Consider the following 25854-nt stretch of genomic DNA (forward strand, 5'->3'; position numbering starts at 1 on the left):
GTTTAGCCTAGCCTCTTTCCCCTCTTCCCTTAACCCTTCAGTGCTGTAAGGACCCACAATGCATTGCAGTACACATCAATGCATTGCTGGCTACTCCCAGCACTCTAGGAGTTAACATAGTGTAGTTTTGAACATCGGCCTTCAAGCACTTCTTCTCAATATGTCCATTCCTGTGTAGATCTGTCCGGCACCAGCAACATTTTCCAATATGAATGTCAGCACAAAATAACATTGTTGTTACATAACATTCTGCATGATGTTAAAATTTATGAGTTTCAAATAATGTCTAAACAATTTTTTATTTCATCAATATACTAGTTTTTTACGTGTCAGTGCTCCAGCTGTTAACCCGGCATTTCTTATGTCGATCATTTATTTTAGATTCAGTTATACCTTCTGGGCTCTGTGATATACAAATAATTATTTAAATAATAAAAATAAAGAAAATCAAAACCGGCTAATCATAAAAGATATACACACACTAAACAACAGGTCCAGCTAAATAGACAAAGTGATCACATATATGAACAGTTTTAACTGCCATACAGGGGTGGACTGACAACTCATGTGGCCCCCGGGCAATAGGGGAATAGGGGATCATGGGGCCCCTGTGTCCTTGCTCAAACTCTAAAAAGCCTATGAAAAAGGTATCGGGCATCTCATGGGGCCCCCCACTGACCCCGGGCTCTCAGGCAGTGCCCGAGTTTCCAAATGGTCAGTCCGCCCCTGCTGCCATAAAGATTTTAAAGTAATACACATCTTCTGCATCCTTGCTATGAATGACAACACTTTTCAGAGCTCACACTTCTAGAAACTCTCTGTCACTGCCTGGCCTCCTTCTTGGTCTTTGGACTGTAAGGGAATATGTAACCATATTTATGATACCCACCTTGAGCTCTCTCCTCCTGCAGGCTCACATAAGTATTCTCTTCACCTTGCCTATTCCAGAGCAGGCATTCCTACCTTCAGCCTTCATGCTATAAGGAAAAGTTATTGAAACATGAAAGAGACCTTCTTTTTCCTGTGATAAGTGAAGTTCTGCATTGGCCCTTCATTTTGGGCACATGACCAGTTCCAAAGTATTTAGAATTCTCTTGAGTGCCTTAATTTTTCTATTGCGAGCACACATGAACAGATCTCGAGGGACTAATATCAGGGGTCTGCACCTCTGACTGACCAGGCTCCTAATGTCAGCCAGTTAAAATATTTCCTATCTGCCTGGACAGTGGTTACTTGACTAGGGGCCAGGCCAATGCAATATTTGTGCTGGTATAGCAACAGTTAAATTGTCCCTTTTATTAACTTTTCCCTACATCGTGCAAGATACAGTAACTAAGTTGTTATATTTTGTACAGTTATGTTTTGAGTAAAGCATGGTTCACACATAAATTTTTGTAGATCTCTTGTGAGAAAAGTGGGTGACAGTGTGAAATAAACTGCTCAAAAAACCTTCACCACTCACCCAGCCTTTAAGAAATAGTAGTCTTCTATAGTTTTCTTTGTGCTCTGATAATACAATGAACACTATTTTTATCATTATTTTAAAGTTTGCCATGTTTATTTACTTAAGTTGTAGATCCAAAAACAACATACACAGGCCAGTGAAATCACAGAAACTATGAAACAACTATAACTGAAAACAATAATTGTTCATAAAATAGCCATTCATGTTGACAAATATTTGTTAACCAATCAGAGTATATGTTACATTTCCATATAAAGCTGGAGCACTGTTTCTGTAGCTCAACAAAAAAACCTGTGATTTTTATTTTTTATTTGGTAAATTTGAATTATTGAGCTTTTTTTAACAAAACATGCATGGATTAATACAGTTTTGGAATATCCTGGATTTTAACTAACCCTTGAAATTTCTACCTACATTGAACCCATCCAGGCATTTTCTAATTCATCTTCTTCTACTTCAGAAAATGTAGGTCGGTTAGTAACTCCTGCCAAAAAGCTTGAAGACACAATACGACTTGCAGAATTGGTCATTGAAGTTCTCCAGCAAAATGAAGAGCACCACGCAGAGGTGAGAATTGAAATGTTCTAGAATTTGTTGCTCATATATGTTCTAGAGCAGCCTCTAGAATATTTAGACTTGTCATTTTCTGCAGATTTATTTTTTTAATATTAGTAGTGGGGAGAAAGTGTTACATGTAATCAACCAAATGTAAAATTATAAGTACCAGCATGTAAAAATAATTCAAATGTTTAATACTTGTTTTCCAACTTGAAGGTTAAAAAAAAATACAGAAATGCACAAAACGTTTTCTAGGCAGATGTATATGAACTGTCCAGTGTCCTAGAGCCATTTTGTATTAATTATATAGATAATGATAATGGTAGCCATTTCAAATAGACATTTTGAGGTTAATACTTTGGTATACTCACAGTGATGATATTGATCAGCACTTTTACTAAAAAATGCAATCCAAATTTTTTTTTTTCTGCACTTTTTTATTTCTTTGAAACCTATATACATCACCACCACCTGCCAATTTTTTTAATCCGTTATGTGTCATAATTTTTAAGTTCAATTTTTAAAATGCTAAAATTATTTTTTTACACATTATGTATTCAATATTATTTATTTTTTGTTAAATTGTTATGACATATTTTTGATCAATTGGATAGCATTTATGATGTTAGAAGCCAACCAGTGTGTTTTCAATCACGATTCACTACCATCAGCCAATTCACAGTACTTAAAGTCCAAAAAGACCCAACTAATGCTTGATTTGCATATTTAAATTTCCTCCCTGTTTTTCCACTGTTCTTTCTATCTTGGATGGTCCTGGCAGGGGAAAGAGGTATGTGGTTAAACTCAACAAACTGAGTCACCTGCTCTCATATCTTGTGCATGTCCTTCATGTTTCTGATAGGATTTTATCCTTTTTTTGCTTCCTTTGTAGTTGTAATTTAAGTAGTATAGCAGCCAGATCATTTAGACTGCCTGTGGAACTTAGTTGCCCCACACAACTTAAGTGTGCAGTGGTAATCCAGTCCGTGCATGCAGCAATGGGTGTATTATACAAGCATTGCAGCTGTTTCCTAACACATCCCAACCTTCCTTAATCCCTCCTAATCCTTCTGTTTTACCCATTTTAGTTTGTATGCATAATGCAACAAAGAAGACAAATGTGTGGGCCAAGCTTGCAATAAAAAGGCTACAAAATGGTTTTAAAATTATTTCAGTTTTCATAAGGTACACTTTGACTACAGTATGATTTTTTTTTTCTTCAATAATTTAACATTAATTTATTTAAAGAATATTTTTTTATTCCTTTGGCCTGATGTTAATGTGTTGCTTCAAATTTCCACCGTGTGCAGAGGAGTTTGCAAATGTAAAACTCTTGCAATTGACTTAGTGTTTAAAGTAAAACTAGCATGGCAATTTACACCTTTAGCAAAGCAACTTCTTTTTCCCAGGGTTATAATTTCTCTTTGAAATTGTTTTTATTTATTTAAATCACTCTGGTTTTATTAGTATGTAGCTATCCATACAAATTTTGGAAATAAAGCTGATAGCAATATGATATACTTAAAACATGTATTATATTAAAACTAGCATATTTATATTTTTAGATGAATAAAAATTAATATGAATTATCTATGTTTATACGACAATATGGATTGGTGTATACCATATTTTTTTCATTCTGGATGTATATGGTATTTCTTTTTTTATGTGCTACCTTATAATTTAAACCCTTCAGTAATTTAAACTAATTCGCAATTAATTACACTGTGAATTTTTTCAAGGCAGGAGTGGGGGGAAGGGGAGCAGCGAGGGCATTTTTATTGATTTTTCAGGTAGATTTTCATATTTAAGTAAGTGTAACATATTCAAAAATGTCTTCGTACAGAGAAAAGGGTTTAACAGTAGGTAATCTCAATGCTTGGTTTAATTATTTGCACAGCACAGGAAGGCAACTAAGTGATTATTAAATATCATTTTGAAATATTGTTCAATGTGCTTGCAATGCCATATTATGACAAATGTGTGACATAACTGAAAAATAAATGTAAAACATATTAGGATTAAATTAATCATGTTACCAAACAGAGTATATTTCCCGAGAATGAAAATGTCATTCTGTTCATTAGTGGGAAATTAGCTTTTTAGTCAGAAATGTTTTTAACTTAAGAAAATAAGAAAAATGAAATCAGTTTTCTAAAAAGTAAAATAAATTGCTTGAAATGTCATTATTTTTAACTAATTTTTTTATTAAATTTTTAATTAATGCTTATACTCAGCTATAAAAGTGTATAGTTCGGATTTTACCAGTTATTACTTCATAACAAGAATACAGTGAATGTTTTCTATGTACATTCAGGTCCAGCAGCGCCCTTGCAATTACGGAGTTGTGGATTTTTTTCTTTTTTATGTACATACAGCTATAGTTACTGCACAGTGTTAGGAATCCTTCCCAAAGGGCAAATGCAAGCTGCTGTTGATAACCTCCTAGTGAACATACTATATATGTATATTGGGATTGATTTACTAAAGGAGAAATGACTGTCTACATAGGATAGTAAATATTACTTTGCAAAGTACCTGTTCACTTGCCTTAGTGAATAATTTATAACTGTGTTTACTTCCATTTTGCAATCTTGTGCAATCAAACATCCATTTATTAACCTTGTACATATTTGGGTATAGATGGTAATTCAAATTTCACATTAATTACTAAATTAATTGACAATTCACAGTCTCTTCTCATTGTAGTAAACCAAAACCCATGAGTCACAGATATAGATAATAAATATTGAGATCAGAGGTTCTGACTTCACTCTGACACTTTCTACAAACTTGATAAAGTTTAATGTCTTTGAAAATATTCTAATGACAGCCTGCCAGGCAATTAGTATTTGCAATGGCAACCCACCTACGTTATTTCTTTCTGCTCTGTTTTTAATGGGCTTTATGCTTTTTAATAAATTTAGCGTTTATTGACTTTATTGCAGACACACTAACCAGAACAGTGTAGAAGGGGTGTGGAATACAGAGGCAAGGAATTAGGATGCTTTAATAATAACAATAATAATACCTCTTTTCTGCATTTTGCTGACTTGGGAATTCTACACAATTCATTCAGTAAAAGGCGCAGTTTGATACACCAACAAGATAACAGGACTGCACAAATTTTAAAGTCTTCTAAAGTCTAGTCAGATCCTGTGATGAGGGAGCAGGGAGTGGGGCTGAACAGTGCTGTATGTTTCTATAGATGCAGGCAGCGCAGCTCTGGATTGATCCTGCAGGTGTGCAATGATAAGAAGTGGCTTCCTGTGGTAGCACACTGAGAAGAGGAGGAGCGCCGGCAGGGGACCCTAAAAGAGGAGGTTTGGGGCTGATCTGTGCAATTCCATTGCACAGAGCAGGTAAGTATAACATATTTTGTTATTTTAAAAGAAGAAAAAGTTTGCTTTCAATCACTTTAAGATCTAGCATTCCTGGTATTTAGTGTGTTTGTATGTACCTATGTCAGTACTTGCTTCTGGTCCCACCAGAACATTGCTGTACAGGAAAGAATTGGTTTGTTACTGAATTTTGGATTTTACTTGAAAAAAGTGATAGTGCCTTGTCATAGCCCATATCCGCAGCAACTTATACTTATCAATCCCAATTATCAATACTTGTGCACTCCCTTGCTGCGTCCCTTCTCCATCGAAGCTCTATATCTTTCAATGTAATGGAGTAGGCCTTCAAGGTATGGAGCATGTGATCTCCCCATGTTATATTGTCTCAGTAGGTAAATGTACTGCTGTCTGTGAATTTAACTACAATACAATTATTCAGTGTGGCCATGACATTGAATTGCCCATTGATTTTTAGTCTTGCAAAGAAAAGTATTAACTTAAATATAGTCAAAGTCATTTTTTCAATATTTTTCTTCTGTTTTAATACATGCACACATACAATAACACCACCGCTTTGGAGATAGTCAGTGTTATTTCATTGCCAAGAATTGTGCAAATGAGGGTAAAAAGAATTTAAAGTAAAGACGTATAGTATATTTTTCTTTTGACCTCTGCAACTCCCTTTATAATAAGAGCTGTACGTCATTACATTTCTACTAGAGCACAAATTCCCCCAAACCCATAGCTGTGACATTGTATAGTTAGACTATTGAGTCCAATGTCCAAATACCATTCATGAGTAATTATACATAGTAATTTAACATACACCATGCTTCATGTCATGATTATGTTGACTATTTATTTATAAAATTACCACTGCCATCTATATCTGGATCAGCACAACTATCTATATCTGGACTGTACCTTCTAGCTAAAAATAATACCAGCACTGCACACACTACTACGTTAGAATGACATCATTCCAACTCTGCTTACTGAGCCCTTATCATGCCAATACTATGTTCCAAAAACTTTATGGTGCCAGAATTCTACTAGCAGTGTAAGACTATGTATGCTCTGCAACCACACACAATATTGCTCCGTGGTGGTGTTGGCGGGTGCAAAGTTATTTTGAGTTATAGTCAGGAGGGATGATTTATTAAATTTTCAAACATGTTTTAAACAATATTATATTAAGCTTTAGAGTCACGTCACTATGATTAGTTCCCTTTTCAGTTATTCTGCTGGGCTTTCCAACAATTGTCCAAAGGGGACAAAAAATAAATAAATAAATAATAGGAAATTTGTAAATGGAGGGCTTTAGTGTTGTCTTCTGTTACCCTGCTGTCTAAGACACTTGCCCACAAGTTCCTTAATGTAACTATACCTTGAAATGCCTTGTGTATTTCTTTACAGGGCCGCATTGTTAGGCATACTAATAGGCTGCTTTTTTAAATATGTGTCTTGTGAGCTGCTATAGGTTAACTTTTTAATAAGCTGCTAGCACCCTCACACTCTCATGCAAATGTGTACCAATGCCATATAAACAGAGGACCATATAAAGACACTATTCTTTGTTTATATGGTTTAACAAACAGGTTGCTTTTTTCTGCCAATGGCATGGCTAGAACTCTAACATGTCATAGATTACAGCTAAAGAGCTTGGGTTTCTAGAACAGAAGCAAGAACAAAACAAGCTGTCACATATGTATAGGAGGGTAAAGGAATACTATGGTTTTGGATCATTTTGTTTTTAATTACTTAGGTCTACGCATTCTAAACTGATATTTTGTATTTTTTATTTTGTGTGGGAAATCTTTATTTTATAAATAATTATTTAATACAGGTTGATCAAGTTACATTTTTAGAGTATTTTGGGCTCTCTAAATAGAGAAAATAGCAATGGCACCTTTCTTTAAAAAGTGGATTTTTACTTAAACTTTGTATGACACTGAACAGAGCTGGAAGGGGGGATGGGTCACTTCTAAAATAATCACCTGAAGTGACTTACTCAGCGGCGTGTGTAATCTGAGTTTTAGCTATTCAGCTCTGTAAACAAGGATTTTTTCTTGTAATCGGAACAGTTAACGTTAGCCCGGTAACTGTGTCCAGCGCTCCACTTGCCGCCTAGACATAGTAAATATAAAGTAATATATTGTAAGTTTTGACTTTTTAGTCCTAAGCATAAATAAAAAAATAAAATCCGGGCTTTCCTAGGAACTGCTATATGATTAGCATTATGACGAAGATCAAGCTTGCCAACTACTAAAGCACCATGGCCCCTGTCTACAATGCATGCATATTATAAGAAGTGCACAGTCTCTTTTCTTACTAAGCTGCAGCTAATGTTTCTAGGTATTGATAGGCTTAGTCACACCAGTTTCCCATAGCTGACAGAGGGTTGTACAGCTTCTCTTTTTGTTCTGGGTACTGCTTTCCGTCTGGTTAGACATAGGCCTTAAAATGAGAAAGTATGTTTGTAAACAGTGATCAATTTACTTACAATCTTTGGATTCAAAATGGATAGATATGATGTAAGTGGTTAGCATTTCCACCTAGCAGCACTAGGGTCTTCATTACGAATCCCAAACATGGCACTAACTGCCTGGAGTTTGCATGTTCTCCTTGTGTCTGCGTGGGTTTCCTCTGGATACTCCGGTTTCATCCCAAAATCCAAAAATATGCTGGTAGGTTACCTGGTTCCTATCTAAATTGGCCCTAGTATGTGTATGCATGAACATGAGTTAGGGACCATAGATTGTAAGCTGCTTGAGGGCAGGGACTGATGTGAATGTACTATATATATATATATATATATATATATATATGTGTGTGTGTGTGTGTGTAAATTGCTATATAAGCGCTGTATAAGTGCCTGTATTAAATAAAGAAAAATCAACAAGTATAATAAGGATAGTCATAAAATGAAAGTACACCCAAAGACATTTTTTTCTGATAGAGTAGGCTATGGTTAAAACCACTTACAAGCTTTTTTTTTGCTCTCTTTGTACTTTTTATTTTGCTTCCTATCTCAAGACACAACAGGAAGTAAGGGAAATCCTCACTTAGACAGTCGTCATGGAACATATGTCCCCATTGAGAGATTTTTCTTCTTTTCCTGACCAAGTGAAAAAATATTATTTCCCTGTTCATGCTCACCTGGGCAAATAAGGCTTTAGATACGCTTTAAAAAATGAACTATATGTAGAATAAAATAGCTACATTGTAGATATTAGATATGATATATACTTGTGGATGTAAAATAGGTGCAAAAGTAAAGTGAGAAATTTATGAATACGTATGAGTACATATTGACAGATAATAGCAGAGGTGCAACCAGGGGTGGACTGACAACTCATGGGGCCCCCGGGCAATAGGGGATCATGGGGCCCCTGTGTCCTTGCCCAAACTCAAAAAAGCCTATGAAAAAGGTACCAGGGGCATCTCATGGGGCCCCCTACTGACCCCAGGCCCTCGGGCAGTGCCCGAGTTTCCATATGGTCAGTCCGCCCCTGGGTGCAACACTGTTGCTTGGGCCCTAATTCAAGGGTTGCTTTTGGCTTCCCTTAGGTTTCCTGCTTATAAATATTTTAAACCACCTCACCATATGAACAAGGTTCCTTGACACTTGAACTGCTATAATGTATCTTCTTTCCTCCAGGGCAAGAGCTGTCAGGTACTTTTTCCTTTGTGCCTACTCCCTTATAATTGACATCTGTGTCAGAGGGAGAAACATGCAGCACGCTTTATGTCTTCACAGGTGAAAAGTACATATCTGTACAAGCTTTGGAGGCAGGGAAAAATATTGAAGCAATTCAGACACATATTGGTATGCCCACTTAAAGTGGATCTGAAATGTGGAGGCTGTGTCCAAAAAGGCAGGTAGTGGGCACAGATCTAGTCACCAATATAGCCTATAGGCTCCCTGAAGGTTATTTTTTACCTACTTTCGACTTACCATGCCTTGTATTACACAGGGATTGATTTACTAAAACTGGAGAATGCAAAATCTGGTGCAGTTGTGCATGGTAGCCAATCAGATTCTAACTTCAGCTTGTTTAGCTTGTTTCAATTGAGGTTTGACTAAAAAAACCTGCAAGTTGATTGGTTTCTATGCAGAGCTGCACCAGACATTGCACTATCCAGTTTTAGTTAATCAACCCCACTGTCTCTGTGTGTAGGTGGCCATCTTGGTAGTAGAGCAGGGCTTTGCTTCCTCGTGTCAGTTCTGCCCTCTTGACTGATGAGCTGATGACTGGTGTGGTAGTATTCAAGAAACAGCAGAAGGAAAGCTTTCTCTCCAGAAAGAACTGTGAACATCACAGTACCCACATTACCAAATTCTCACTTTAAATATCATGAGACTGGCAGTTAGAGGTAGCAGTGCATAGAGGATCTCACATTGCATGTGCTGAAGGCACAGGAATGCTTAAGAACACAATGCGCATTGCTATTTTTTAGAAGAAATGAGAAGAAAACGCATTTTTTTCAGGGTACTACTTAACATTTGTGGATGTTCAACATAAAAGACTTCACTCTTCAGGTCCACTTTAAGGTGACATTAGACCAGTGGGTAGTATATTTGTCATTGACTACTGCAAACTTCTGTGACCGACTGCAAGATCATTAATGAATAGATAGACAATAGTAGATATTTTTATCAGGTAAGTGATCACAAGCTACATATAGGTAATAATATTTAACTATTTTTTCTTGGCAATTATCAGGTAAAAACATAAATGTTTCTTTTAAATGTACAGCAAACATTTTTAATGTCTGATAGACATTCACCCTTCTAAAAAGTTTAGGTTTTTTTCTGTTTTTTTTAAATTGACTTTGGTTATCCAACTACACAAGTTATGGCTCATGCCTACCATTGTGGGGCCAAAGATAAAGTATTGTGCTGATTAATTTTCTGGTCCTATCAGAATTTCAAGGATGTGCTATCCCTTAACACTTTAACAAAGTCTGGCGGCCAGACAAGTGATTATGAATCAAGGAGAACTATCACTCATTCTGCATGCCATACTCAGTTACAAGTACAAAACACGCATGTGTCTCCAACACATTCACATCTCTGCACTGTACGATGTGAATGGCACTCTGGTACAAACAACCTATATTTTTTGAATTTCCCATGAGCATGATATTGAGTTACTTCACTGGAGTATGTTTATTTCTACAAAATGAAATGTTCAATGTTTGCATTTGAAATTTAACCAAAAATATCTCTGATGTTATTTTAAAACTACATTTTTCAACTAGTTAGTCCAAATATTTTTGATGGATTTCCAAATATGTAACACAATCAGAGACTACTAGTCATCTTCAGAATTTGTGGAGGGAAAGAAAAGGATAAAAAGGCAATTCAGTGAAGAAACTCAAGCTAAACTCCTAAATTTCTAGACTACAGAATGATATGATTGAACCTTGAACTCTGAGCATGACCTCAGGCAACCCTAGTGTCATTGTAAAGGGAACAGGTTTTCTTTTTTGTTTTTGTACTTTTCTGCCATAGCCTGGTTTTCCCTTAGTGTCCTCTTTACAATGACAATTTTTATGAATTTTGATTATTTTGCATTGTGAGAGTCCTGGGTAGAGAAAAATTACTTAAAGTTTGTTTAGTTTCACTGATTTTCTTCTTCACTTTCCCTCTACCAAATCTAAAGGCATTTGCTTGGTGGTCAGACCTTATGGTAGAACATGCAGAGACATTCCTCTCGCTCTTTGCGGTGGACATGGATGCAGCGTTGGAGGTGCAGCCGCCAGACACTTGGGACAGCTTTCCTTTGTTCCAGCTAATAAACGATTTCCTTCGCACTGACTGTATGTACCCTATTATTTCTTTTTCTTAACTCTTCCTTGCTAGGTTATGTTGTGCTGGTTTTTGCTTTAATGTATCATTGATTTGAATTCAATTCTTCAGCTTTTCACAAAAAGTTTACAGCTTAGCATTCATAGATTTGGAAATCATAACTTATGAATAAAGGATCTGTCCTTTCAAAACTGATATTTTAGTTCTGGATTGATCCTGATTGATTTTGGATGGTCTGATTTATTTATTTAATTAGAACAATGTGTATTAAACAGAAAAACCATACAATGCTTCAGGAGGATGTACTGAATAAACACGTGGAGATCATTTAATTTAAAGTGTTACTAAACCCACAACAGTAAAATCATTCTGTATTTAAAGCAAGCTTGTTATACTCACTGTGGAACCTAAGGGATTAATCATCTTCATTGTGTAAAAAGGCTGCTTGATCCTTTCTTCTCTGTTCCTCCCCTTTTTCAAGTGACCACCTCTTATCTCAAATCCCTCTTGTTTTGAACTGTATTGTTACTGTATTGTCCCCCACTATAATGTAAAGCGCTGAGCAAACCGTTGGCGCTATATGAATCCTGTATAATATAATAATAATAATCTCCAGACTGATCTGTAGGCATGCACATGCTCAGTTTGGTGTGTATTGCTAGAAAGTTTTAATTTTTTCTTCGGAGAGTGCATGTGATCAGCACAGGGCCAATCAGCACTTTCCAGACAGAGGTCAGAGGATTTCATTCCTCCTAGAGCAGAAAGAAAACTCCTCCTACAAGCTTTAGCTAGTGCTGGGCCGGACACAGATAGAAGTCACTGTGCTGCTCTAACTTCTGATGAGGAAAGGTATTTAGCAGTTTATATTTACTAAAATAATTGCACTTCCATGTTCTGTATACTGTGGGAGACCAGATATAGTGAATGCAGGGCCTGGGAGACCAGATATAGTGAATGCAGGGTCCGGGGAGACCAGATATAGTGAATGCAGGGTCCGGGGAGACCAGATATAGTGAGTGCAGGGTCCGGGGAGACCAGATATAGTGAATGCAGGGTCTGGGGAGACCAGATATAGTTTATGCAGGGTCCGGGGAGACCAGATATAGTGAATGCAGGGTCCGGGGAGGCCAGATATAGTGAATGCAGGGTCCGGGGAGACCAGATATAGTGAATGCAGGGTCCGGGGAGACCAGATATAGTGAATGCAGGGTCCTGGGAGACCAGATATAGTGAATGCAGGGTCCGGGGAGACCAGATATAGTGAGTGCAGGGTCCGGGGAGACCAGATATAGTGAATGCAGGGTCTGGGGAGACCAGATATAGTGAATGCAGGGTCTGAGGAGACCAGATATAGTGAATGCAGGGTCCAGGGAGACCAGATATAGTGAATGCAGGGTCCGGGGAGACCAGATATAGTGAATGCAGGGTCCTGGGTTTAGTAACACTTTAAACAAACTTCAGCTCTAATTCTAGTTGAATCACTCAGCAAAATGTTCTATCTCTTAATAATTCAGTTCCTACTCTCCCCATTGAGGATTTAATTTATTTAAAATGTAAGAGTTCATAGATATAAGTGAACCCTCTTTATTCCAATTATGTGTACATTAAAAATACTCAAATGTGTTTTAAATAATTCCTTATTTCCTTAATCCATCTTTGTAATGGTCTCCTGTAACCTCTGCATAGCTACATTTAGGCTATGAAAGAAAGTAGCAGAACTGTAAGCCAATCAGGGTTTTCTTTATTGCATTGCGTTGAAGATCAAAGAATAAAAAAGGTACATAACATTTTTTTTTCATTTACAGTAAAAGCAAACTCAGTAAAGGAATTTGGGTGTCCTATCTTATTTCCGGCTTTAAAAAATGCTGGGCTCACAAATATTTTAAGGTACTTTAGCTGCAGTAGAAGGATCCGGGAATGTCCAAAACAAAGATCTAACTTTTAGCCCATAAAATAGGTTTTTGTGCTATTCAACCCTCTTAGAATAGCTAAAATATCACTTTGAGATAGGCTACCGTCAGTATGCAAATAGTCTCACTTATCCAGGTGATAGAGCAAAATGCTATTCTTTGCGCTTGTTCAGACTTTATTTACTATGCAGTTCGAATTTTACTTATTGCTGCATGAAAACTGCAAAAACAGTACAATTATATGTTTAAGCCAAAATTCCATATTTAATTGTACACAGTTGTATACAACTATTTATAAATACCATGGCAATTATCAAAATTTGGCCACACATTTTTTTTATTAGGCTGTATAAGCCATTATTTTATTTATCAAGTATATTATTTCACTGTCCTACATTACAATTAAGTTAAATAAAAGAGAGATCAAGATAAATAGAGAACATGTTTTGTTAGCTGAAAAAAAAAACTTCACATTTTAGCCCATAAGGTTACAGATAATTTAGTTTGAGTGCATTTCAAGTTTCTAAATACATGTTAATATCACTAGTCTGAATCATTTTTTTCAACTATGCAGTAAATAGAGAAAACTGTAAACTGTCCAATTATGCGTGTGTGTGCGATGGCCTCTAACAGCGACCTCAAATTATTGGATTCGATATAAAGGATCCTCCTCTCTCCTAAGCAACTCCATCTGCTAGACTGAAAGGAAAGGGTAGTATTTGCTGCACTAAGAAGTAAGCCATCTGCTAATCTAAAGATAATTTGCTGCCTTTTGCCTGCTGTCTTGAAAGTATCAGAAGCCAATTTTCAAAACCATTGCTTTTTTCCCCTGAAATATGTCTAATTTAAATGATTTGTTAAATTATGCCTTGCATTACATACTGGAAAAATAGAACTGATTTAACTGTAAAACACATCTGTGGCTTTTTAGTTTTTTGTTACCCTGATTTACTCAACATTTCATTTTTATTGTGTATTATGTAAATTGTTTGTCAAGGTAAGAAATAAATAATTTCAAGCATGTAATTGTGCTGTTGTCACAGATAAATACTTCAAAATTCAAAAATCCACCACAAAAGAATGCAATTCACTGCTGCTGTGTAATGCAAATGGACAGTTTAGTCTTTACTAAGGTTTCTGGGATCCAGAAAGCATTGTGACATAATTGCTGGTAAATTCTAAGACTAATGCAGGCCATAGACGGTTAGTTTATCCAAAAAACAAAGCATCATTCGTTCTGTAAGCCGATGTTGCCACCAATGATTGCGAAAATTGGCTGTTTTTCACAAATTTTCCAGAATGAACGATAAACAAAATGAAGAGGAACCGCGAAAATCGGCCGATGCCATTATCCCACTAACAGTGCAAAAATCAGCCGATTATTCTTTCGGACGAAAAATCAGCCGATTATCCTTTCGAACAAAAAATCGGCCGATAAACGAACCGTCTATGGCCTGCATTAGTGCAAAGCCACCAATCATTTTTAGTGCCACATTAAGTAGTTCAGCTGTAACCAGTGCAAACTCAATGCATTTTTTAAAGTAGATCTAAACCATAACCCCCATCTTTCCATCTCAGTGATTTCCTCCTTTTTTCTTGGGCTACTTTCTGTTTACATGAACTCGCTCCAGCTGTGGATGCAAATCATGGCCCGGATTGGCTACTAGTATGACAGTGGACCATGCCTGTGTCAACTCAGCCACTTTTAGTCTTACCAGGGGTGCCTGTCACAGAGTGAGAAGGAGCACCATTGGTAGACAGTTTTCACCCCATAACAGGAAGCGCCTGAACAAGGACCTTCAAATCATTTTTAAAGTGGACGTAAAGGCAAAACCTAACTAACGCTAAACTAACTCTCAGCCACATTCTAAGCCCAATCTATCTAGCCCTGTAAAGAAAAAATCACTATATGGCAGCCGCTTTGGTCCTATCCCACCTTGAGCTGTCAGTGGCGGCTTCAGGATGTAGGAGTGTGTAGGAGAGGCAGCCAACAATGGAAACCCCATAGTAACTCTATGAGTGAGGTCACTTCCTAGGCATTTCCCAGCCATTGTCAGTTGTCTCCTGCACACAGAGGGCGCCACTGGAGTCCGGACAAGAGCGGCTGCAGAATAGGTAATTATAGTGATTTTTTTTTTCCTTACAGGGCTAGATAGATTTGAACGTGGCTGAGAGTAGATTTAGAGTTACTTAGGTTTTGCCTTTGCATCCACTTTAAATGAGAGCTGAAGATTTAGTAAGTGTAGATAACACCTGTTGAAATTATATTAAAACGGTGAAGTTTTGATAAGATTTTAGTAATTGGGTTTAGTTTATGCTCTAGTGGGCATAATGATAAGAAAGCCCCTACTGCACATCTAGGGTCCTGTTGCACACACTGGTTCCTCCTGCTGACCTCCATGTCACTAATGTCTTCAAAGTCAACAAAACAAAAATTGGTTATATATATTCAACAAACCCAATAGTACCAAAACCCCTTTCCTCCTAGCCCCAGCATCCCTTTAACTGGGTCTTTATATCTGGGGGGTGGCAAAGATTGCCTGACCATGTGAGAAATCTGATTGGCTGGGACATGATCGGTGTCTCCAGCTCAATCCTGCTGGTGGTCCCACTGAATCATTACTAGAGACCAGGAGCTATCTATGGAAACCCAGTCACTGTGCTGGGAGCACACAGTGGGTGCACTTTCAGCAGAGAAACCTCAGCTCTCCATGGATTTACAGTTAGGTCCATATATATTTGGACACAGGCCCAATTTTAGTTTTTTTCAGGTATTGACAAAAACATATAAGCTATGTCTCCATGCTTTATTATGCTAAGAAATTACTTTGAAAAACACCTCCTAGCATTTCTAGTTGTGGCTATCTTGAGTAAGGGCAGATGATTCATGTAGCAATTACTTCTTAGAATCCATCTGCACTTAGCTCAGGCATGCAGACCGGAGGGTGTGCTTAGCTGAGAAAATGCATCCTCCCCTCCTGAAGACTCCTGAGGTGTATTACATCATTTGCCTAGGCTTGGAACCAGGAAGTAACTGAATAAATGATAAATGTAAAAAAAAACCTTAAAACAAGTAAATGTGATATACTTTCCTATCTGTTTACTAATCCTAGCAGCATAAGGATTAACCACTTGCCCTCAGGAGGATTTACCCCCCTTCCTGACCAGGCCATTTTTTGCGTTACTGCGCTGCCTTACTTTAACTGGCAATTGCATGGTCATGCAACTCTGCACCCAAATTAAATTTACGTCCTTTTTTTATCATGGATAGAGCTTTCTTTCCGTGATATTTGATTGCCTCTGAGTTTTTTTATTTTTTGTGCTATAAAAGAAAGCAAATAGACTGACAATTTTGAGAAAAAAAACATTATTTTTGGCTTTTTGCAAATAAACATGTCCAGTAAAAAAATTTTTAAAAGTCAGATTTCATCATAAATTTAGGCCAAAATGTGTTCTGCTACATGTTTTTGCTAAACAAATTTCCAATACGTGTAAATTAAATGGTTTACCTGAAAGTTATAGCGTTTACAAACGGCGTTATATATACTGGAATTTATTTATTTATTTTTTTACTAGTAATGGCGGCAATCAGTGACTTATAGTGGGACTGCAGGACTGTGGCGGGCATTCTGACACTGGGGGGAACTGACTTGGTGTTACTGACATCCCGTGACACCAATACAGTGATCAATGCGAAAAAACCCTCTGACACTATATTAATGGCACTGGGAAGGAAGGGGTTAACATGAGGGGCGATCAAAGGGTTAACTGTGTGCTGGGGGTGTTTTACTATGGGGCCGTGTGTTTGTGCTTCATTGTAAGCACACTGCTTTGTATGGCTGTGCTGTGCAAAGCAGTGTGCAGGAGCTGACAGGGAGGAGAACTGTTTTGTTTACAAACAGTTCTCTTCCCCATCGGAGATCCTCGGCAATCACTGGGCACTGGCAAGTAATCACCGGCCTGGACCCAGTTATTGACAGCCTGCGTATGGTGCATGGTCGCGCCTCATTCACACCCCCTACCCGGAAATGCAAAATCACATATATATACGTGACTTTGCGCACTCATATCGCCCTGTAGAAGTATTTCTGCCATAGGGTGGACGGGAAGCGGTTAAAAATAGTGTTGACCGAGAGAGAGACGTTCCACTTTAACTAAAGGCAAAACTTTGTCCTTGGCAGAGTGGAGATGGATTAGAGCACCTGTTAGATTTTTATTGCTACCAATAGGGAGATTCACCCTCTCTATTTGTTTACTGTTATCAAAAGTGAAAATAAAAGGCAATACTACATTTTGGGTTGACACCAGAACAGTAATAGATAGGAAATCTTCCAATTGGAAAACTAGTTCCGATGACCTTGGGGGCCCCAATGGATTCCCTTTATTTTGTAGCGATTTCCTCTAACTTCCTGTTTTGGCTATTAGACAGGACTTGAAGGTAAATTTCCCCAATGGGACACAGATTGCAAAAAAAAAAATCTGATAGGGGTTATAACCCTCCCTTACTCTATCCAAAATGAGAAAAAAATGTTTTGCCTATAGTTTTACTTTTAAAATTTGGTATTATTTCCTAGCCAAATGTGATTAACTATGACAACAATGAGAAAATTGGGGGTGTTGTGTACACCTTCTCCCTACCCCTACAGAAATATTATTTTCTGGTTATGCAAATAGCTTAGTCTCCTCCCAGCAATTTTCTCTTATGGCTGGGAGCAACCATATGCCTGTATCTTGGAGACCCTCAGACTTAGCACCCAGAAGGTCAAAAGTGATTGGGACTAATTTGTCATTTTCTCCAGGAAGTAAAATGTTGCCATAAAACTGAACTCCAAGCAAACAATTAAGTACACATATGAAATCCATACAGTTTATGGAAGCTGTTTGCTTCCCAAAGGCTTTGCATTTCTGTCAATTCAGCTGTTCAATGTATACAGCCAGTTGGATGATACCACTTTCTTTGTTAAAGTTATGAATCACAGAAGGGATAAACTGGTGTCCTCTGTCCACCGCAAGCCTGCCTTTTGGACAGTGAATAAACAGCAGCAGATGAAATATTTGCATGCAGCATACCTGATTGGCTCCCAGTGCTGCTGTTTCCTCTTCCAGTCTAAGTGTTGCTGTATATGAGATTGCATTAAAAAAAATAATTTTCATGATTAATACAAAGCTGCACTAATTTTGTATATTTTATATCTGCCTGACGTTTAGGTTGAAATCTCTTCAATGCATTTTTGTTTTCCTCAGCAAAAGTATACCCTCTAAATATCCACAGTCCCTCTGGTGGAATTAAATCAAAATACAGTTTTGCTTTTGCAAAAGAAGATAGAAATTGTTGTAATTTTTTTTCTAATTTACAATCTGCCGGAATTTTTGTCTTTTAAAAAAAAGTGTTAAATCCGTTTCTGTAAAGTGCCCATGTTCTGTGCTGTTTTGTGAATTAAGCATGCTTTTCAATTAACAGCATTCTGATATGCTTATAATTCTAGATAATTTATGCAATGGAAAATTCCACAAACATCTCCAAGACCTGTTTGCTCCACTTGTTGTCAGATATGTCGACCTCATGGAATCCTCAATTGCACAATCAATTCACAGGGGCTTTGAGCGTGAATCGTGGGAGCCAGTAAAGTAAGGAACCCTTTGATACAATCGGAGTTTTGTAGCAGATGGATGGAGGTTCTTACTCAAATGGAAATATTCATTCTATATTCTCACCAGGCCTAAGTCGTCTGCCAGCATTTTTGTGCCATGTTTAATGTGTTAATCAAAATCAATATAGAAAAATTAGGGTTATTTGATTCGATCTGTATTTTTATGTAAATCTAATGGTGATAACATCTGAAATGAATTGTAAATGATAAGATTTTGTAAAACCTGACCTTGATAAGATCTACATGTTAGTTTGTTATTCTAGTTTATTGAAAATGATATGTTATACAAGTCATTTAAAACATTTTAGTTTTCATTTGAGCATTGTTCTTCTATATGTTTAATATCATCTTGCTCTCAGTAGCACTTCATTTTTAAAGAAACAACATGTCCCAAAATGAATAACTAGTTCCTATCATGCTAGTACTTCTATTTCCTTAAAGGTTATGTTTGGGAAAAAGAAACTCAATATATCCCTGAAATACATGCATATTCCCCCCATTCTTTTTCACTTTAAAAACACTGTAAGTACTAAAATACCCTTTATTCTTGCCAGAAATTCAATACACTACTCACAGTTCACTGCTACATTGAAATCCTAAATAGTGAGTCAGTCATGTCTGATTTCTCCCTTGCAGTACTTTAGAATACACCCCCCCCCATATGGTATGGAGATGGGGAGAGCAGGAGGTTTTTGTAGTCCAGCAGGAACTACAAAGGCAGGGCTGATACCACTGCTTAGGATCTCAATGCAGCAGTGGCAGGGTTGTCAGCCGAAACAGGAAGTTTGGCGCTCACTGGATTTCAAACAGATCAATAGGTATTTGCAGCATTTTTAAAGAAACCAGACATGCCAAAATGTGCATGCATTATAGGGATGTCTGGCATAATTTTTTCTCTTATTTTACCCAGATATACTTTTTAAGATTTGGCAAACCAAGTTAAAAGGTGAGCTTATAAACATTACCTGCAGCAATGCTCAGACCTTTGAAATGTCTTAAACAAATCCTACTTTAATGGGAAGGGTTTACAAAGTTCTCTATTCTACACCCCCAACTCTCTAGGTTTATTTACCTTTATTTATTTCCTATATATATCTAGCATTGACACAGAGTACCACACAGTGCGCTTTAAATCATACAATATATTCTGTTCTCCTGAAGGAGCTCTCAATATCTTTAATACCACATTCATGTGTTCACTATGGTCAATTTAGGAAGACGTCATTTAGTCTACTAGTTTTTTTCAGTTTAACAATTGCAGTTAACTCATCGGGATTAACAGTTTATTTCACCTATTAATACATAACAGAATAAAGCTCAGGGAAGGTTAGGAAACCCTGGTGGTTTTTTATTTTTGTCTGTGGCACCACTGGGGTGATTTTACATCACTGCGAGTTCCATTGACAACCCTTTGACTCCAGGACAAGAAGTGTGGGGATCCCCAATACAAGAAGGAACAGTCAGCATTAAAAACCTGGCCAGGCTTCTAACCAAAATTTGTTTTGTTGCTTTCCCTAACTGTATAAACTTGCCATCACTTCATTCTCCTCTGACTTCCTGTCACTAAGAAGACACAGACTGCAATATAAATCTGACTGAGGTTCCTTCCCTGTTCTATCCAAAATAAAAACAGTTTTGAAAGGAGGTGATCCTTAACTTTATGGGTTGCTTTTGAATTTTTTTCATTTAATTTGGTCTTCACTGATGCAATATTTTAGCATTTTTTAAATAAATACATTATTGATGCTTACAGCAATTTAGTACCATTATTGATGTGAAAGAAATAATTGTCAGCTTTTGCCAAAAATATTTTAAGCCCAAACAACCAGATAGTTTTACATAAAGTAAGGGGGAAGAGGTTGTCTGTGGCCCCACATGGGTGATTTTTACCTTACTTCTTGTCCTGGTGACAATGTTATCCCCATTTGGGGAGAACATTTTGGCAAAATGTAACAGATTCAGAGAAATGTAAGCTTTTAGCAAAGGAAATTTTGACCTATTCATGCAGATAGTCTGTGATGCTCCCCATGCCACCACAAACACTTTGCTAAGAAGGTAGACCAATAAACACTAATGTTTTTTCTATCTACCTGTATCTATCAGTAGCCAGTTCCTAGCTGTACCCCTTCATCCCCACTCCAACATTGTTGGCATATTAAATAGAAATCTATCAGGGAATAGGGGACATATCTAAAATGGAGATCTAACCACCTAAGGATTATTTGTTACCTAAAGAAGAACAATAACAATTAGCTAGAAAAATCTATATAATAGATTTTCCCAAAACATTATTCAACCAAGGGTTGCCTGCAGAAGTCATGGACTATTTCTAGATAAATTGTCATTTGCTAATCCAACCATTATCTGCTTGCTTAGGTAAAGATCTTCTTATGTTTGTACACTGCTCAAAAAAATTAAAGGAACACTTTTTAATCAGAGTATAGTATCAAGTAAATTAAACACCTGGGATATTGATCTGGTCAGTTAAGTAGCAGAGGTATTGGTAATCAGTTTCAGCTGCTTTGGTGTTAATGAAATTAACAACAGGTGCATTAGAAGGGCAACAATGAGATGACCCTCAGAACATGAATGGTTTTACAGGTAAAAGCCACTGACATTTTTTTCCCTACTCCTTATTTCTGGCTGTTTTTATCTAGTTTTGCATTTGGCTAGGGTCAGTGACACTACTGGTACCATGAGGCGATACCTGGACCCTACAGAGGTTACACAGGCAGTCCAACTCCTCCAGGATGGCACATCAATATGTGCCATTGCCAGAAGGTTTGCTGTGTCTCCCAGCACAGTCTCAAGAGTATGGAGGCAATTTAGGAGACAGGCAGTTACTCTAGGAGAGCTGGGTCCTTAACCCATCAGTAGACCTGGTATCTGCTCCTTTGTGCAAGGAAGAACAGGAGGAGCACTGCCAGAGCCCTTCAAAATGACCTCCAGTAGGTCACTAGTGTGAATGTCTCTGACCAAACAATCAGAAACAGACTTCATGAGGGTGGCCTGAGGGTGTGATGTCCTTTAGTGGGCCCTGTGCTCACTGCCCGGCACCATAAGCTTGATTGGCATTTGCCATTGAACACCAGAATTAGCAGGTCCTCCACTGGCACCCTGTGCTTTTCACAGATAAAAGCAGGTTCACCCTGAGCACATGTGATAGACATGAAAAGGTCAGGAGAAGCCATGGAGAACATTATGCTGCCTGTAACATCATTCAGCATTACTGTTTTGGTGGTCGGTCAGTGATTGTCTGAGGAGGCATATCTATGGAGGGATGCACAGACCTCTACAGGTTAGAACATGGCATCCTGACTGCTCTTAGATATTGGGATGAAAACCTTGGACCCATTTTCAGACCCTACGCTGGTGCACTGGGTCCTGGGTTCCTCCTGGTGCATAACAATGCCTCATGTGGCGAGAGTATGCAGGTGGTTCCTGGAGGATGAAGGAATTGATACCATCGAATGGCCCAAACACTTGCCTGACCTAAATCCAAAAGAACACCTCTGGAATATCATGCTTCGGTCCAGCCGCCAAGTTGCACTTCAGACTGTCCAGGAGCTCAGTGATGCCCTGGTCCAGATCTGGGAGCAAATACCCTAGGACACTATCCATCTTCTCATTAGGAGAATGCCCTAATGTTCTCAGGCATGCATACAAGCACGTGGGGGCCATACAAGCTACTGAGTACCATTTTGAGTTGCTGCAATGAAATTTCAGCAAAATGGACTAGCCTGCCGCATAATTTTTTCACTGTGAATTTCGGGGTGCCTTTAAATTCAGGTTGATAATTTTCATTTCCATCAAACGATGGGGCATCCTTACGTTCCTAACATATTACCCACTCCATATCAGTATAGATATCCAGCATGATATTTTTCCCCATTGAGATCTGATGTGTTTTCAAAGTGTTCCTTTCATTTTTTTGAGCAGTGTAGTTAGATTTAAACCCTCTTAAAATGGTCAGAGTGACTCCTGGGAAGTCTGGTTTAAATATCAACTATAATGCCTGATGCCCTAAAGCATACAATAAGCTGTGGCATGTATTTTTGCTTTGATGATAAGGAATTATTTTCATTGGAATGGCCTTTTAATTACATAATATAAGATTATTGGCTTTTTATTTGTTTTGATGACCCTGCAGGACACACAAAGATAGACAGATAGATAAATAAATAGATAAATAAATAAATAGATAGATAGATTTAGCTAATTCTTTGACATTTTCTATTTTTAATTCTTTCAGAAATTATTTCAATGGATGTTAATAATGTCCTCGCATATTTTTTTTTTATTCATTTGTTTAGCAAACACAAAATAAGACAATATAAGTCAAATCCAACTCTTTCTGTGTTGTGTTTTAGAAATTCTGGAGATCATAAAGCATATTTATTACAACATGTCTTGAGCCACCAAACAATGAGGGGACATATGGGATGTATTCATGAGCTTATGCGTCTCTTAATGACAAGTTCGCTTAATTGTTCTAAACCACACTTGTATATGTCCCCTCCAAAATATAAAAAGAAGAGAAAGGAATAACTATTGACATCAAATGAAGTATTTCTGCATTTTGAGAGTTGATGCAAGGAGGCTTGTAAAGCTGACCATAGAGAGTCCTAGTCACATCTTGACTATTGGTTGGAGTGTTAAAATGTGACCAGTGTTATGTCCAATGTTCTTAAGAACCACTAAGCATTCTTCACAGTCTTCCCTAGCACAACCCTTCTAATTCAGCACTTGCCACACTTGCCATTTGTCCACTCCTCCCTATTGGAGTACCTGCAACCCCTAAAAATATCTGTATACAAACCTTTTTTCCAAGGTGGGACCCTAAATGCTGCACTGATCAGCAACATGTCATTATAAGGCACCATTCCCTGCAGCATTCTCCTGAGAACCAAGGGCATGGGCAGCCCCATGGCATCCTGGGATCACAGGAAGTATATTGAATGATGATGGGTATCACTGAACTCAGAACAGAAGTGGTGCAGAATAGGAGGGTATGTGGGGGACATCATCAGACACTGAGTTAGTAAAGTAGCTGTGGCCGTTTTTCAATTTTTTAAAGCTTCTAGGGACCAATTGCCCCCTCAAATAGAACTTTATTAAAATCTATGCTGCACAACAAGGCAGTGCAAATTAGAACACAGAGTAGGATTTTCTATGAGATGACGGTGTATTGCATAAATTTCTACCTCTGCTGCTCCAATAAAATAGTGCACAAATTTGGCAAATGACCACTTTTCAAGTCTGAACTTCACTAAGATATTAAAAAACATATTTGGTTGTTGTGTTTTCCTTTAAAAATAATTGTTGTGTTCAATATACAGCTGAAATAAGTACCTAAATCTGTTTTGATATCAGTTCCTTTCATCCATTGCTCAGCAGCATTCAAACTAGCAGAGGGCAGGTAGCACTCACAACTATTCAGGCTCTGCTCAGCACATGTGTTAACAGGAAACTTGCAGACAGGAGAAAGCAGAGATGACTTTCCTTGTTAAAATGGAACTTTACCCATAACAACTTGATAAAAATAATGTTATTTGGCAAGAAACATACATTGCACATTATTAATTATGTTACCAAAAATAGTGTGTGCTGTAAACTGCCTCTTGCATTGTTCCTGTTTCTTCTTGCTTGAAGGCTGCCATTTTCCTGCAGTCCAGAGTTGTGAGCAGCATTAAATCTGTAGGCTGTCAGCAGATCGGCCTCTATAAATTCAGTACAGTGCCTAAAAGCAGGGAGAAACTGAACATGTGCACAGCAGGGTGAGACAGTGTATTATTGGATTTTCAACAGTATAGGCACTTATTTTTCATGTTTTTTCATGTATTCATCGCTATACCTGCAAATTGGGCCAGCCTGAAGTGATCTAGTGGGGCTTAATTTTCTGACTTCCACTTTAAAAGAGGGATTCAACCACCTGGTGTCAATAAGGGTCCATATGTGAATATATATTAATTTAAATAAACTGATTTTTCCAGCATTTAAATAGATTGGAAACTCATTCAGTGTTGTGTTTAGATGTGGCTGGAGTGGTGCTTTATTTTATACCCTTTCAGACCTTTTCTGCTGTCCAGGGACAGGGGCAGTTTGGGTAAAGTCCCATTTAAAAAAAAATAGGTTTGCAGCACAAATATCGATATACATTTATTGCCTTGTAATTCCTTTAAAGGAATCATTTGAGCATCTCATTTACTAAACCACCATGTGGGTGCAATGCACAAAGTTATTGACTACGAAATGTTGCATTTTTAGCTTCAATTTAGCTTCAGTTTAGTTTCTAAAATGCCAAATGAAAACATATATTCCCAGGTACAGGGACTTTAACATACGACACTTACTTTTTACATACATTAGTAATGTTTTTTGGGGGGCCGGAGCAGGAATCTAAACTCAGCTTCAGTAATGTGATATTTTTTTGTGCCAGTTTGAACATCTTTCCAAGCAGGTACAAGTTGTACTGGAGTTGTATGCATGATGGAGAGAGCCATTTTGTGGGTAATATCAGTTATGTCAAGTATTTCAGTTAAGTCACTATTGTGCTTAAAATGATCCTCTCACCAAAGGGTCACTTTTACTCAATAGCTCACCTGTGAAAGAAGTATTAGTATACTTAATTTTTGGCAGTCCCTATATTGTAAAGCATCTGCATCTTCACTACCAGCCACTGCAAGTATTCGACCATCTGATGAATATCTTCACTCCATGCCAGCTGCCATGGCTCTTCTCCTTGGCTTGTATATCCTTTAGTGACATATGGGCTGGCGGAAGGAGCTACAGTGACCATTGTGTACTCCTATAGGTGCATTGCTGTGCCTCCCTAAAAAACACCACTATTTCATATAAAAAAAAAAAATCAATTGTAAAAAGTAGATTTTTAATTTAAATAAACCGATTGCCTTTGATACTTCACCATGGGGGCACCTTTCTTCGTGTAAGATTATAGTGCAGACCAAAGATTGCACATTTAAAGAGCCAGAAATAAAGAAAGCTGAAGAATCCATTTCAGGTACGGAGTACAAGCCATCGGTTGGGAGAGAGCTTATTTGTGGGAAAAAATTGCTCCAGGATCCTTATTAAAAAGACACAGGTGAGTTGACCT

At 37.6% G+C, this 25854-nt stretch overlaps 1 protein-coding gene across 15 annotated transcripts in view; it reads left to right on the forward strand.

Annotated features, from left to right (window-relative positions):
- CADPS (calcium dependent secretion activator) overlaps positions 1-25854 on the forward strand; it is a 610020-nt gene that overhangs the window by 445521 nt on the left and 138645 nt on the right. For all 15 annotated transcript variants that reach the window (XM_089682020.1, XM_089682023.1, XM_089682021.1 and 12 more), the window contains 3 exons: positions 1926-2032; positions 11034-11190; positions 18576-18717. In XM_089682020.1, the coding sequence (XP_089538146.1) occupies positions 1926-2032; positions 11034-11190; positions 18576-18717 (406 nt within the window). The remainder of the gene's footprint in view (positions 1-1925; positions 2033-11033; positions 11191-18575; positions 18718-25854) is intronic.

This window comes from Staurois parvus, unplaced genomic scaffold (genome assembly GCF_062004578.1).
Source record: "Staurois parvus isolate SC_StPar_1 unplaced genomic scaffold, SC_StPar_1.0 ptg000283l, whole genome shotgun sequence".
Lineage (NCBI taxonomy): Eukaryota > Metazoa > Chordata > Amphibia > Anura > Ranidae > Staurois > Staurois parvus.